Source organism: Astatotilapia calliptera, chromosome 22, assembly GCF_964374335.1.
Source record: "Astatotilapia calliptera chromosome 22, fAstCal68.1, whole genome shotgun sequence".
Classification (NCBI taxonomy): Eukaryota; Metazoa; Chordata; class Actinopteri; order Cichliformes; family Cichlidae; genus Astatotilapia; species Astatotilapia calliptera.
In genome coordinates, this window is record NC_137442.1 from 13,193,954 (window position 1) to 13,209,501 (window position 15,548).

Sequence of the window (15,548 nt, forward strand, 5' to 3'; positions counted from 1 at the left end):
AGATATTTTAGGAAATTTAAGCATCCATCATTTGGGGTTAACGTCAGCTGCACTCCATAAGTCCATATCCAGAGAGCAATAAAAGATATATATCCTTAAAAATATGAAGGATCGGGCTCAAGGTCATCTAGATGTCTAGATATTGGAATTTCAAATGTCTCTTTTTATTTATTTTTTTTATATTCATTTATTTTTAGAAAATTATTGTCAGTAAGGATTTGAAATTTTAAACTTTTCTGCAATTCCTATCACCTGGGATTACATCCAGACAAATCAGAAATGTTGTGGTGTGAGGCATTTGAGAAACTGGACTGATCCACTTGAAATTACATTTAATGTGTATGCACGCGATTTGTTTCTTAGATCTTATGCAGATGACTTCTGGACTGAAAAGCTAAAAAAAATCACCTGAAAGTGCTGAAACAAGCTGAAATACGAAATTTAAGATGGAGCCATATGGACGGAACTGCTGCACTTCTCCCCCTCGCCGGGTGGTGGCAGCAGCAAGCGCGCATGTGCCACAAACTGTATGCTCCACGCCCATACAAGGCGTTTACTTCAAATTTCCGCATTTTGTGCTAAAAGGACAACTAGTCGCACTAAACTTTTCTCTGTTTTGGTGCAGTTGTTTTAGCTGTTATTTGAGTGGCAATGGCGAGACTTCTTCTGGGGGCAAACCTGAGGAGATGCGTCGCCTCTCAGATCAGAATGGCATCTGATCAGGTAAACTTTGGTGGGTTTGGTGACAGTTTTGGACGTTAGCAGCTAGCTCGCTAACGTCTGCCATATCAGTAAAAGGCTCGCGAGGAAGCCAGGTGGTCAAAAATGCGACTTAATTGGTGGAAAAAGCAAACAGTGATGTTTGTAAATAGAGACGACAGAAGATCCCTCATGGCTGCAATGAAAAACACGCAAAATGATGTATGTGCAGTTTTATTTACCCCTAAACACTTTACTGACTCACTTTTTTGCGACATGTCAGTTGGTTTATGGCTATATAGACTAAGTATGTGACATTAATTGTAACGCTGTTCTTATGAACAGGATAAAATAAATATTTTATCCCCTTTTTAGTTGTGTAAATACCTGAAATCACCAGCATTTATGTGCAAAACTGCTGAAATGTGGCAAGCCCCTTATCTTGGAAGGAAAAATTAATTAAATTAAGCTTTATTCATTGTTTCAAACATATATTGTTGCTGAAAGGAGTCCGTGAAAGAAGTGAAAAATCTAACCTTACTGTGTCATTTCAGTTGAAGGTTGGCACACCTTATTCAGACTCCAATGAAAATGGTCAAAGGTCAAAAAGATCACTGTAGTCTATTCCACATTCTGTACACTCAGTATGAGCTGCTGCCTGGCACACTTCTACTACAACATCCATCTGCCTCCTTTAGAGGTTGTCACAGCAGATCGATTGTCTCCAGCTCATATCACCCCATCCCTAAGCATCTTCTTCTTTATTATATTCATGAGCCTCCTCTGACATCTTCCTCTTTTCCCTCTGCCTGCCAGCTCCATCTTCAACAGCCTTTATCCAATATATCCACTATCCTTCCTTTACACATGTACGAACCATCTCAGCTTTGCTTCCTTAACTTTATCTCCAAGTGCTCGAAATGTACTCATTTCTAAACTTGTCCAATCTGGTCATCCCAGTGAAGATCTTTACATCTTCAGCTGAGCCTTCTGTCATTTTGTCAGTGCCACCATCTCCAATGTGTCAAGATTTTAACTTGTGATGGATGAGCGTATACTTGTGGGTCAGATGGAAAATAAATGCACTTGTCTTGATTTACAGAAATGTTGGTCCTAATATAATAGCACTTGCACTTTGATGTCTATCGTTTTGTTTTTTTTCTTCTAGCTTGGTGAGTTGGGCAAGGGAGCTGGGAAAGGTGGTGGTGGAGGAGGCTCTGTGAGAGAGGCCGGAGGTGCATTTGGAAAGAGAGAAGTAGCGGAAGAGGAGCGATACTTCAGGTAAATATTCCCTGGGATTTTTATTTTTTCCCCACAACACTTTCACCCATTAACTTTTTTTTTTGTTTGTTTTTTCCGCTTGTAGGCAGAAGGAGAAGGAGCAGATGGAAGCACTAAGGAAGCATCATACGGAAGAGATTGAGCACCACAAAAAGGAGATTGAGCGTCTACAGAAGGAAATCGATCGCCACAAGGGCAAAATCAGGAAGCTTAAACATGACGACTGAACCTTGTTATTTCTCTTTAGGAACCCAGACGTATCAAAAGGTTAATGGTTATTAGGCATTGATTTTTGTCCAGCTTATGTAAAGCTGAGGTCATGTTAACACTATAACTTCAAAAACAATAAAATAAAATGATTAATTTTCACATGTATCCAGAATTAATTGCCTCTCCTTTATTGCCTAACTTTTTTTTTTTTTTTTTACTTTGAGCTTTGATTTGTTTTTTAGAAAAAGGAGGCTGATCCTGTATGTAGAAATGTGGCTCCCATTGGATTAAAGCGGTGCCAGTTATAGTTCATTCTCCGTGGTTGGATAGCTGATGGAGGGCTCGTTTTTGATCCCAGCGCTACCCGCTTAGTTTGAGTTGCAAAGCCCTTTTGAGCTTGGCCCCGGTTATCGCCTGGTTTGGTTGGCGTTAAGCTCAGCTCACTTCATTGCTTATAAGCGGTAAGCATACGTCTTAAACTTACTATAAGCTTCAGGTTGTCCGATACGAGCACGCCCGGCCTGGCCTGTCAAAACGAACATACTCGGCGAGTTTTCGTCCACATCTCGCGATGATTTCGAAGCAGTGGCGTTGTTCCGGCGAGCCGACGACGAGACCGTATCTGTCTGGAAATTTGTCTCGTGGGTTAGACTCAAACATATTCCGCGCATTTAGACACTATTTGTATGTCCGATAGGCTAGTCGTTTCACGTTTTAACACCCGTCGGAGTTAGTTTCCTGATTCGCTCTGGTGAGTTTCGCTAACTGTGTGTTTGCCCGTGTACGGGGCGCGCGTGTACTTGATTTGCGAAAGGTGTCTTTCTGCACGGCGAGGCCTTCGTATGTAAGCTCGTTAGCCAGCTAGAAAGCTAACCATCATCATTGTTTTGTTTTTTTCCGCAAGGGCAAGATAACGTATTCGGGGATCCCTCTTGACTAAAAATGCTGTAAAATCTATCCAGCGTTGTCTACTTGTAGAAGAGGGTGTTGGGTCAAAAACATATGGACGTAAATACATAAAAAGAAAAGCATTCATTTCGCTGGCTTGCAAGCTGCATGTGAAGGGGGGCGGGACTGAGGCTGTACGTGTTTTCTTGAAGTGACCAGGTTGTTGTTGTGCAGTACATTATAACGTGTCGACGCCAATTATAGTTATTAAATTACATTTATAAGAACTACAGTTCCAGTGAGTCCTATTTTTTATTTTTTTGTAATTAAATAGAAAACATAAAGCTTGTAAATCAACTTGATTAACTGCATTTGAGTTGATGACATACATAAAGATTGAAATGTAGTTTAGGATCGTGGATCTTTCTTTTTATTGGTCTGATTTTAAGTAAAATAAACTCTTAAAAAGAACCATTAAAATGTATTTCTTTGCTTTGCTGCTGAAGGAGAATGGCTGCTGCTGAGGTAAACGGTAGTTCTGCCCCGGCAAAGGAGGAGGAAGAGCCTATGGATGTGACCACAACACACACAGAGAACTACCAGACCCTCCTTGATGCTGGGCTGCCCCAGAAAGTAGCTGAAAGTCTAGATAATATCTTCCAGACAGGTGAGTGGCTGTTTGTTTATTTCCACTAAAAGAATAATGTATAGCTGCTTTTCTGTAGCTGAGCCTGATGCTGAACGTCCATTGTACCCGTAGGCCTAGTGGCATACGTTGACCTGGATGAAAGGGCTATCGATGCACTGCGGGAATTCAATGAGGAGGGAGCGCTTACTGTGCTGCAGCAGTTCAAAGAGAGCGACCTGTCCCATGTACAGGTATCCACATAGGAGAAAATGAATAGACCCATGTCTATTTGCCCTTGACAGGAGTTTTAACTTGACACAAATTGTTGCAAATTGATTATCTCATTTGATTTTGTTTTTCATTGCAGAATAAAAGTGCTTTCCTTTGTGGAGTTATGAAGACCTACAGGCAGAGAGAAAAACAAGGAAGTAAGGTACAAGAGTCCACCAAGGGCCCAGATGAGGCAAAAATAAAGGTAAACAAAGTCATTTGGCTAAGCTCTTTTGTGTAGCGGGTCAGATTGAATGTCATATAAACACGCCTCTGCAGCCGCAGTTCAGTTAATGTTTGTTTTGTGTGTGTGTGTGTGTGTGTGTTTCAGGCCCTGTTGGAGCGCACAGGATACACCCTGGATGTCACTACAGGCCAGAGAAAATATGGGGGTCCTCCACCTGAGGATGTGTTCAAAGGCACTCATCCAGGCAGTGGAACTGAGGTAGAGAAGTGATTGACAGATTAAAAAATTGTCTGTCATGATTTCCAAGGCTGGGTTTTATTATTTGAGTAAGATTGAGAAAATATAAGCTAAATGTCATTCATAAAGACTAAAAGCTTAATGTTTTGCAAATCATTACGCTCTCTCACATTTCTTTCCCCTCTGTCCTCTCCTCAGGTTTTTGTTGGAAAAATCCCCAGGGATTTGTATGAAGATGAGCTGGTGCCGCTCTTTGAGTCTGCTGGTCCCATCTGGGACCTCAGGTTAATGATGGACCCTTTATCTGGTCAGAACAGAGGTTATGCCTTCATCACATACTGCAATAAGGATGATGCACAGAAGGCTGTGAAGCTTGTAAGTAATGTCGCGGGAAATATCAGTCCATATTTTAACAGCTTGAGGAGAAATAGACTTAAAGGTTTACTTATTAGAAAGTGTAATAACTTGTGCTTCACAGTATTTTCAGCTCATTTCACTCATTTGTTAACTTGTCTGGGGTTTTTTTGTTGTTGTTTTTTTTACAGTGTGATAACCATGAAATCCGCCCTGGCAAGTACTTGGGAGTTTGTATATCTGTTGCAAACAATCGCCTGTTTGTCGGATCGATTCCAAAGAACAAAACAAGAGAAAGTATATTGGAAGACTTTGGCAAAGTGACAGGTTTGTTTCTAACATGCAGGTTTTTGTTTCTTAGAGACTCATTTAAACAAATTATCAGTGCTTAAAAATGATTGATAAACACACACAACAATGGTTGTGAAAGTCAGATGTTATTGTTTACCTCACAGAGGGTCTCCAAGAGGTGATATTGTATCATCAGCCGGATGACAAGAAAAAGAACCGTGGTTTCTGTTTCCTCGAGTATGAGGACCACAAGTCCGCGGCACAGGCTCGCCGTCGCCTGATGAGCGGCAAGGTCAAAGTGTGGGGGAACCCGGTCACTGTGGAGTGGGCTGACCCTGTAGCTGAACCAGACCCAGAGGTCATGGCTAAGGTTAGTGATTTTAGTGTCCCATTGTTTAATACACATCAGGAATGCTCTGCATTCCAGTGCGACAAACATACTGTTTCCTCTGTTGTTACAGGTAAAGGTGCTCTTTGTGAGGAAGCTGGCAACAGCAGTGACTGAGGAGCTTCTTGAAAAGACCTTTTCCCAGTTTGGAAAGCTGGAACGAGTGAAGAAATTGAAAGACTACGCTTTTGTCCATTTTGAAGAGAGGGATGCTGCCGTAAAGGTGAGTTTCTCGTGCTTTGGCCAAACCTTTTTGCTTGTGTGACGATTCCGTGAGTTTCTTTTATGAGAAACTGATTGTTTTGTTTGATTAGGCAATGGAGGAGATGAATGGGAAGGAACTGGGAGGAGAAGAAATTGAGATTGTCTTGGCAAAGCCCCCAGACAAGAAGAGGAAAGAGCGCCAAGCAGCTCGTCAGACTACCAGAAATGCGGGGTGAGTCAGAGACATCTGACTGGTCAGCTGACGTCTTCTCATTTAAGGAATCAACTGCTTGAAGTGATATCTTCTTCTTTCCAGGTATGATGACTACTACTACTATCCACCTCCACGCATGCCTCCGCCGGGCCGAGGCAGGGGCCGTGGTGGCCGAGGGGGCTATGCCTATCCACCTGATTACTATGGCTATGATGACTACTACGATGACTACTATGGCTACGACTATCATGACTACCGTGGTGGCTATGAAGACCCTTACTACGGCTACGAAGACGTGTACACCATGAGGGGCCGTGGTACTCGTCCCAGCAGGGGAGGTCCACCTCCTCCCAGGGCTCGTGGAGCTCCACCGACACGAGGCCGGGGTGGCTACGCCCAAAGAGGGCCACCCCTCGGTGGTCCGAGGGGTGGCCGAGGAGGGCGAGGTGCCCCTTTCCAGCCTCAGAGGGGCCGCGGTCCTCGCGGGGCCAGGGGCAATCGCGGCGGCAACGTCGGCGGAAAGAGGAAGGCAGACGTGTTTAACCAGCCTGACTCCAAGCGCCGCCAGACCAACAACCAACAGAACTGGGGGTCCCAGCCCATCGCCCAGCAGCCCCTGCAGCAAGGGGCCGACTATTCTGGTAACTATGGTTACAGTAATGACACCATGGAGTTTTCACAGGATTCTTATGGGCAACAGTGGAAGTAGATGCACCAAAAGGTATTTGGCAACAAAAAAAAAAGAAAAGAGAAAAAAAAAAGAAAAACAACAATAAAAAAACAAAAAAACAAACAGGAGATTGGCCACAATGTTTTTGATTGACTTTTTATTCTTCATCCTTCGTGGAAAAAAAAAATCTGTATATATCTCAGAAAAAATAAAAATAAATGGACAGACCCCAGAATTGGCTCAAGATGATTGGCTGGAAAGCCTTTTGGCTGAAGAAATGAACGTAACCGTTGTGGTGAATCATTTCCTACTCCTACAGTTACATTGGGACACGTGTCTTTAAAAAAAGAAAAACACTCAAAAAACGCTTTTATTGTTCCTTTTTGTTCCTGGTTCTTTTTAAAGCCAACAATGAACATTTACACACACAAAAAGAAAAAAAGTGGACATTTCCTTCTCAAAAAGTCTGAGACAACATTAAATAATGAATATTGCCTTGCAGGAAGTTTCTGTCCATGCCCCTTTCCTCCCTTCTCCTTCTTGTACTCCCTTTATTTGTGGTTTCTCATAGTTGCTTTAGGGACTTGCTTGTAAATAAATGCATATGGTAGAGCTTTCTTACGTCATTTTTTTTTCTTTTTGTTTTTGCAACGGTGGAGAAAAGAATCCACAGGAAGGAAGAAAAATCAAAGTTTTGTAATGTTTAAAGTGTATGCCTAGCGTTTCTAGATATAGACAAATTGTGTTTTTTTGTTTTTTAAACTGATACCATAACTTCCTATGTTTTCTTTAAACTTGCCCAGTAGAATTTGGTTTGGCTTACCTTAAGAGCCATAGCAGTTTGTTCTCTGATGTTCTTTGTATTTATAACTTTTACGTTTGTTCCGTTTCAATAAAACTCAGCTGAGCATCAGTCAATTGTCAGATACTCAAATTCCGTGTTGTCATTCAGTATTTGATTTGATTTTTAATCTCAATTCTCTCATTTGGATGAATATCTTCTTTTCCAAGTCAAATTCTTTCTCTCTCAAAGGTTAATCACAAACGACTGAAATTGCGCAGTCAGACAACGGGACGAGAATTCGAAAGGTGTCTGGATGATACAAAAGCAGGATTTATTTTTTGTATTCCTTATTCTTCAGACTGCAGTAATATCCTGCACACTGAATTCATGTTGTGAATGTTGCAGCAACAATTAAAGGGACCGCACTGTAAATTGGACTCCTTGCAATTACCCAAGATTGTTCCTGTCTGTCAAACGGTGAACAACCAGCCTACCGTCATTTAATGCTGTCGTTTATGACGAGAAGATGGAAAGCAATTTACTCTTGTGAAAATAATGCAAATGCTTATTGAGCTTTTTATTGACCGGTATAACATTTAATAATTGGAGAGCAGTGGGTAGCTAACACAGGATTTTCACAGGTGTAAATTTCCAGCACCTCCCAGCTCCAGTGTTTTGTTTTTTCCCCTCTTTTTTTAGGGCTGACATCTTATGAAACTTAAGCTCTGTATCCACAAACTTTCAAGACAAGGACAGTTTTGGATAATAGTAGAAAAAAAATTATTCACACGTCTGTGGTCCTGATACTGACCTCCTTACAACATTTAGAGCAACACATTTGACTTGGAATGGATTTTCTGCAGCTAATTTCCAAAATCTGCACATCATCTCATCGTCTTTTTCTCTCCTTTTGAAGACCCCAAGGATCTGACCATCCAAATTTCCTAAAACGCACCTCCAGCTATAGCAAGCGATCACCTGTCAGGATCTGTTTAGAAAACTTTTTGTTTTGTTTCTTTTAGCCATTGCGTTTTGATACCATGGTGTCATTGTATTTTGTTTCATGTGTCTGTCCTCTTATTCCAACCTGCCTAGGTGGAGAAGCATTGAGAGCGGCACCGCTAGAATGAGGAACTCACCTGAACGGTACTCAAGGGTGAGCTAGCCTTGCACAGAGTACTGTCTCCTCTTCTCTAGCTAATTGTAATCACTGGAGAAACACTAGCCCTAATTATACACTATGCTTTTATCATCTCTTTGCTAATATACTCTGCTGTGAATCAACGTTTTTTTCCTTGGGTTTTTTTTTTTTTGGGGGGGGGGGGTGATTTTTTTTTTTCTCTCTCTCCTCTTTTCCAGGCTATCAAGAAGAATCAAAAATTGATTGAAGAATCATTGAAAATAATAATTCAAACCGGCAGATTTCTGGGGTTTAGAGAACATGGGAATAATGGGTACTTCATTCACAATTATAATGTCAATTTTTCATCTAAAGGTCAATGGGAGTCGTGCACAAATTTAGACTGATTAAACAGCCAGAAGGGCAGCCAGCCAAGGAATTTGGTAAGCATTTGTAAACCTAAAAATATGCAAAACACCTGCTGCCTGTCTCAGCTTACTGCACCAAAATCGTCTGTTGTCTCCACGCGTTCTTTAATTTGGGCGGTGGGTGCGGAATGGACACTTTTCCCCTTCTGTGCCACTAGAGGTAGCAGCTCTGCACCAGCACTACCAGTGGTGCATTGTTTCCTTTGCCGATGCTGCACTTATTGGCTATTTTCAGAGCTGAATAGGTGTTAATTAGGGGGTCCATATTTACTAGAGAAGTTACTTTTCATATTTATTCAATCCGATTTTGAGCTGCTAACTTAAACATCTGTGAGACTGGCCTGTGTTTAAACAAAGGCTGCACCTCTAAACTGATGTCTTTACCCTTTACCGCCACAAGATGGCAGTAGAAGGGCTACATTATTTGTGTTTCACAGGTAAGCCGGGGATGTAGAGCTAGTTACTGACACACACACATTTTGATTAAAGTGCCTGCAAATGCTGGAGTTTCCATAACAGCCTCTCATGTCAGAACTGTGTCTTTATATGTTGCCTCTTGTCACCAGGCAGTAAAGGAGCTGCCCCCATCCATGTGAATGGGTTCACAGAAATGGAAAGGACTGATTGGTAAGATTGTTCATTATCAAGTAATACTCAGAAAGACTAAATATGATTTTATTTTTAGGTTAGTTCATGTTTTAAAACAATGTTGGATGTCCTAGTTCTAAACTTCCCAGAGCAAGTAAGTCTTATAAGGTTTTCAGAATAAAAATATATAAAGTTATGGATTTTGTGGATTTTATAAATGAGCATCATATGACTCTCTACAGTCATGTGCAGGGTTTGATGGTTAATGTTTAAAAATCGATCAACCAGGATTTCTTTTAGCAAGCTTTTTGTGTATGTTTTCTAGGGACTGCTATCCCTGATGATAAACCACATACCACAAGATGAGGAAGGTGCAGAGGTCCAGAACCCAGGGGGGCACATCAGCAACGTTAGGCTCAACAGAAGTCAGAGGTCAGAAAGTTTTGCAATGTAGTAATCGTATAAATGATCCCCTTCTCAGCTGGAGCAATGTTATGCATCAGAGATGTGAAGATTTTATAGCGCTTGATTTTTAAATAAATAAAAACATGTCCTTTTTTTTTTGTCTTTGGACAGAAATCGAAGAAAAAGATGGACACGTGACCCACAGCTCCATCAGAGGCCTTTGGCTCCGCCTAGTAGGCTGCCACTGCTCATTCATCCAGCTCAAAGATTTACTGCTGGAAGAGGGAACGATCTATGTATCGGACTGTTTGATACATGTTATTGCACAAATAAATTTGCAGCTTTGTGTGTGCATATTTTTTTTCTTTTGTATAAACACAATATTATACCACTACAGCATTTCTGAGATCTCATTAGAAATCACTGAGTGCAGTAAACTATAGCTGACTGTCTCATAGCACATTTCCAGTCAAACCAGTGGAAATGGGCAATAGGAGAGTGGGCATATGTGGCTCACTGTAGACCTCAGCCAATCAAGCTGACTGTACTCAACTCACTGCCTCACATCACTCAATACAAATAAATACAGGAAGCACAAAGTTGACCTAAGCAAAGGAAATTTCATGCCTTAAACGTTTAAATAAATATTGCATAAGTCACACAGGATGTCTGCACCATGGCACTTATAAGTATATTCTTAGACGTTCAGTCAAGTGTGATACATTGAATACGCAGATGTGAACGACAGTGGGGGCTGGTTTGGGGAAAAAGGCTGAAGACGTGTTACAACAGAGTCCTGCACCAGCTTAAAGATTTTAGCAAAGCGTCGTGAAGGAGTGACCGCTGTTTGTAATCCGTCGCTAAATGTTAAATGTTGGTTAAAAAAACGTCGAAGCGGAAGTAAAGTCTTCTAGTTCCTGTCATGTCAAAACATGCCAATGCAATGTTTTTAATTTGAAAACCTTTAAACCTTTCTAACCCAGCACATTCATTCACTTTCATATTTTTTCAATATTTAAAATTGTTATAAAACGTGTGCTTACGTTACGTAGGTTTATTTTTAATCTGTAGTCACGTGATGTCACGACGTCACATGTAAACCCGAGCGAAGATGGCGACCGCCGAGGGAGAGTCTTCTGTGCATAATGTGTCGGATGAATTATTTCAAAATTTTTACACTGAGGTAAAGCAGATTTAAAGTTAGATTATTCACTTTAAAGTATCGGTTGCTGTCTTTGCACCGACTGAAGCCGGTTATTGAGCGATTACCGCGTTTATCACCTACGAGGCCTGCTGACATCAGCTAACGAGAAGCTAACGTTAAACGAGATGTTTGTGAGCAGCTTCAGTCTTCTGTTAGTACGAAAAAAAAACACTGTTATTTGGGCTTATTTTATTCATTATTATCAGCAGCTAGTACTACAAGCCATGTTACCTAAACTATGGCTTGCTTAATAGGAGTTACTGCGTTGGCGGGCCTTTTATGAAGCTGCTGCTGGGTCAGTGTACATGTTGACCTGTATTTATTTAATGAGGATAGCTTCCTGAAAAAATTAAGAGCATCCTTCTCGTTCTTCGTATTTCATTCTTCGGAGCTGGCTGACATAATTCAGAAGAAAATAAAAATGTATTCCGGAAGCCTTGTTTGCCAGGACCTTTGCATTGTGAAGTTTTTCACTGTTTTGTTTTGCTGCTATTCATTTTTAAAGGTGAAGCAGATCGAGAAGCGAGACTCTGTGTTAACCTCCAAGCAGCAGATTGACAGACTGCTCAGACCTGGCGCATCATACTTCAATCTCAACCCTTTTGAGGTAACCTAGTGCACTAATGGTGTCGTTTTTGTTTTGTTTTTAATTATTATTATCATTGTTAAATATGCTACCTATCAATGTATGTATGTAGCATTTTTAATAATTCATTCACACTTCACTTCTAATTAACAAAGGAACTGCAATAATGTATATAGCTTTTAGGAACTTATGTAATTGATATTTATACTTGATGCTTCCTTATTATTTTCATATCTGTATCTTCTTAGACCTAAATCAAAGAAGAGGAAACAATTTTAAAATGTACCCTTTTAAATGTTGTGCTGATCTTAGGAATCAAATCATGTTTTTTTTAAGTGACAGTCTTCCTTCATTCTGTGCAATAATTTTGATTCCTCATACTATTCACTCAGCCAATCTGAAAGGATCTGTGATTGACCAAAGTTACCTGTCAGGGACAAACTTTTCCAAAGCCTAATAACAGAACCCAAGAGTTATATTTTTCAAAGCTCTAACTGCTTATGATGTATCAATGCTATGAGATCCAACGCTATTAACAATTGTCGATTTCAAATCTCTTTCAGGTTCTGCAAATTGATCCAGAGGCAACAGATGATGAACTGAAGAAAAGGTTTCGGGCGGTAAGGAAGTGTTATGGAGAAGAGGCTTTTCAGTGACCTAATTTTTACAGACATGGCGTGTTCTTTGCAATGCTGTTTTTGTTTTTAATTTTAAATCTCTTTTACTTGGCAGTTGTCCATTTTGGTCCATCCAGACAAAAATCAGGGCGATCCAGACAGAGCGCAGAAAGCGTTCGAAGGTAACAATTCTCACGTACATCACTTATTGGCTTGTATTTTTGTACAGCTCCAAGTTAATTAAAATGGGTTTTATTGGCTATTTGGACACTCAATAAACTCTGGAGGAAAAAAACAAAACCTAAAAACCAGTTTCTGTCTCATTGTTGTTTTTGTACAAATTAAAATAAAAAGTATGAAAACAACAATTTGACTTTGTTAGAGCCTCTGTGATACAGTTATCTGCTAATCTTACATTAAAACCACTCTGTAATCGAGCCTTAATGTTATACTATGTCTAGCTGTGGACAAGGCATACAAACTCTTACTGGATCCAGAGCAGAAGAAGAGAGCCTTAGATGTGATTCATGCAGGAAAGGAATATGTGGAGCATATGGTGAGTATTTTCCACCATGAAAACAAAATATCTAATGCGCGCCCCCCCCCCCCCCCCCCCCCCCCCTTTCCATGTTACTCAGTTTCATTATCTGGACTTTTTTAATGCGATGTTTCTTTATATTTTAAAGGTAAAAGAGAAAAGGAAACAGTTGAAGAAAGAAGGGAAACCACTGGATGTAGAGGAAGATGATCCCGAAATGGTAAGTTCTACTGAGGTACTGAGACTTTTATTATAATTTTATTGTAATTTCAGAACCACAATGTTTTAAAGGGAAGGCATGTGAAGAATAGTTCTGTCTTTATCACAAATCACTGGACTAGCAAGATGTAAAAAAGAGGGATCGTGCTAGCACTGCAAACCAATAGCAGAATTTTGCTCCAGGAAAGACATTGAAGTAAGTTGTCCCGAATTCAATAAATGTTGAGCAATGAAACAAACCAACAGAGGCCCAGAAGAGTGCAATCAAACAATGAGTTTATTAAAACACACACACTCCTTCCTCAGGAGTATGCAGCATCACATCATCACACATAGCATCACACATAGATTGTGAAGACATATCTGTTGTGTAAAACCTTCTTTAATAGACTGAGCATCAACTCTGAATGAGCACAAACATGCAATGTGTATAAAATAATTATAGCTGCACCTGTAATAAAAAGGTTAATATGGTGGCAATAGCTTTAATAAACATATTTAATGCAATATCAATGCTGTAGGATATATTATTAATGCAATGTTAATAATGCAGGTTATATTGTAGCAGTAAAATAATTTCTGTACCTCCACAAAGTGTAACTTAATAGGGGGGAGAGGCTTTTAAAAAAACAATATTTTGGGGCAAACTCTGTAAACCTTTATTTTTTAAATCTGATTTGACTGATGCGTGTAGTTTTTATGTGGCAGACACCATTGAAATTAAAGTACTTTGAATAAATGCCCAGCAGTGTTACCAAAAGGCAGTGAAGGTGAATGAGTTTAAATACCTGTGATCATCTATCTAAAGTAACAGAATGGTGAAGAGCAGAGTAGAGGGGGTGATTTGTGACAGAAGGATGAAAAGGAAGGCTTTCAAGATGGTAGCGAGATCTCCTATGATGTATGAAAAAGCACTGACAAAAAGACGTCCAGAGGACCAGAATAGACAGGATTAGAAACAAGTAGATCAGAGGGACGGCTCGGGTTGAGCAGTTTGGAGACAAAATTAGAGAGGCAAGGCTCAGTTGGTTTGGACATGTGCAGAGGAGGGGTAGTAAATATACTGGATTGAAGATAGAGGGATGAGCACAGAAAAGATTTGTGGAAGTAGTGAAGGCTTTATGTGACAGAGGATAATAGGAATAGAGGTAAATGATCCACTGTGGTGATTGCTAAAGGGAACAGCTGAATTCACAGTTAGTTCAGAATTGCCAGTTAACCTAACCTAACATGCAAACGTGTCAGCCCTGGTTTAGTACTTGGGACCTTCTTGCTATGAGGAAACAGAGCTAACTACTGTACTTCATATCATATATGTGTTTTTTATTTTTCTTTCTCTCCAGTTCAAGCAAGCAGTGTACAAACAGACCATGAAGCTGTTTGCAGAGCTGGAAATCAAGAGAAAGGAGAGGGAAGCAAAGGAAATGCATGAAAGGTAATTGGTGGGATTTTTAAGAACTTGGTTGCTGCTCTGTATGACTAAAACATTCACCCGTCTTTACCACTTGGTAGTTTGTTTTAGAAACAGAGAATGTTTTCATTCATAACATCCTGGATTTCTCTCAATTTACCAGGAAAAGGGCGAGAGAAGAAGAAATCGAGGCAGCAGAGAACGCTAAGCGACAGCGAGAGTGGCAGAAAAACTTTGAGGTGCGTTCTTGTATGCCAGTTGTTACGCATCTGTAAATAGAAACACGATGACTGTGCTATTTGGATTTCTTAATTGAAAAATAATATTTTTATTTTCTTCAGGAAACAAGAGATGGACGTGTGGACAGCTGGAGGAACTTCCAGGCCAAAGGAAAAAGCAAAGAGAAGAAGAACAGGTCCTTCCTAAAGCCCCCTAAAGTCAAAATGGAACAGAGGGAATGATGTAAAACTGGACTTCACTCAATTAAAATCCACTGTTTAAATGAAAGAAACACTTCTGTGTATCCTCTCCTTGTTGTCTGCGGTCATCTGTGTAATCATCATCACAGCCATCAGCATTGTGTCATAGGACAACATCCCGACCCCGACAGCTGTAGTTTTGTACTTGGCTTTTCTAATGTACATATTTATGATGTGGAGCTGGAGATCATACCTGCCCCGGTTAATAAAGAAATGATGCATCTTCCATTCGTGTGACAGAGGGTGGAAACATGGTTTGCTGTCATTTGCTTTCTTGTTCTCCTTGTTTTGTTTTGTTTTTTAATAAATCTTTGTCTTAACAAGCCTACTTCACTGTGGTCTCCAAAACTGTTAAAACTTGCAGAAAAAAGTGAAATAACTAGATTATGGGATACAGATATCTATAAGCTATGTGGCATCTATGCTTCTTATTATCTGGCTGTCATTGATTCCTTTTATAAGTAGAATATCAACTGGATACAAATTTACAAATGTGTTGTTGGAACAGGCATTCTTGTTGAGAACCTACATCTCTGTGCATGTCTTCTGTGTATTCATAATGTAAATTTAAGCAGCTCACCATTTTAAGTTATGTTTTGGAGAAAATAAATTTTAAAAAACTGCTTAGTTTCTGTTTTGGCTTTTTTA

General features: G+C 40.1%; 3 protein-coding genes across 6 annotated transcripts; all 3 read left to right on the forward strand.

The window, feature by feature from the left end:
- The first annotated feature begins 456 nt into the window (after nucleotides 1–456).
- Nucleotides 457–2,349, forward strand: atp5if1a (ATP synthase inhibitory factor subunit 1a). Its single transcript, XM_026155922.2, has 3 exons — nucleotides 457–723; nucleotides 1,868–1,980; nucleotides 2,066–2,349. The coding sequence occupies exons 1-3, from the start codon at nucleotides 652–654 to the stop codon at nucleotides 2,205–2,207; spliced, it is 327 nt and encodes a 108-aa protein (XP_026011707.1). The 5' UTR covers nucleotides 457–651; the 3' UTR covers nucleotides 2,208–2,349.
- Nucleotides 2,350–2,588: 239 nt separating this feature from the next.
- Nucleotides 2,589–10,200, forward strand: LOC113014407 (heterogeneous nuclear ribonucleoprotein R). Of its 4 annotated transcripts, XM_080295721.1 has the most exons (16): nucleotides 2,777–2,941; nucleotides 3,585–3,745; nucleotides 3,839–3,957; nucleotides 4,074–4,181; nucleotides 4,308–4,421; nucleotides 4,599–4,775; nucleotides 4,946–5,081; nucleotides 5,210–5,415; nucleotides 5,507–5,656; nucleotides 5,748–5,869; nucleotides 5,954–6,492; nucleotides 8,401–8,461; nucleotides 8,801–8,868; nucleotides 9,420–9,480; nucleotides 9,767–9,873; nucleotides 10,018–10,200. In XM_080295721.1, the coding sequence occupies exons 2-12, from the start codon at nucleotides 3,589–3,591 to the stop codon at nucleotides 8,433–8,435; spliced, it is 1,863 nt and encodes a 620-aa protein (XP_080151847.1). In that variant the 5' UTR covers nucleotides 2,777–2,941; nucleotides 3,585–3,588; the 3' UTR covers nucleotides 8,436–8,461; nucleotides 8,801–8,868; nucleotides 9,420–9,480; nucleotides 9,767–9,873; nucleotides 10,018–10,200. The 4 variants fall into 4 exon arrangements, with proteins under 4 accessions (XP_026011700.1, XP_080151847.1, XP_026011704.1 ...); XM_026155919.2 differs by lacking the exon at nucleotides 8,801–8,868; XM_026155915.2 differs by lacking the exons at nucleotides 2,777–2,941; nucleotides 8,401–8,461; nucleotides 8,801–8,868; ... (1 more) ...; nucleotides 9,767–9,873; nucleotides 10,018–10,200 and adding an exon at nucleotides 2,589–2,651 and having other exon boundaries at nucleotides 5,954–7,445.
- A 683-nt stretch (nucleotides 10,201–10,883) lies between these two features.
- dnajc8 (DnaJ (Hsp40) homolog, subfamily C, member 8) lies at nucleotides 10,884–15,523 on the forward strand. Its single transcript, XM_026155921.2, has 9 exons — nucleotides 10,884–11,029; nucleotides 11,556–11,657; nucleotides 12,200–12,256; nucleotides 12,369–12,435; nucleotides 12,715–12,809; nucleotides 12,940–13,011; nucleotides 14,354–14,445; nucleotides 14,585–14,660; nucleotides 14,763–15,523. The coding sequence occupies exons 1-9, from the start codon at nucleotides 10,958–10,960 to the stop codon at nucleotides 14,880–14,882; spliced, it is 753 nt and encodes a 250-aa protein (XP_026011706.1). The 5' UTR covers nucleotides 10,884–10,957; the 3' UTR covers nucleotides 14,883–15,523.
- The last annotated feature ends 25 nt before the right edge of the window (nucleotides 15,524–15,548 follow it).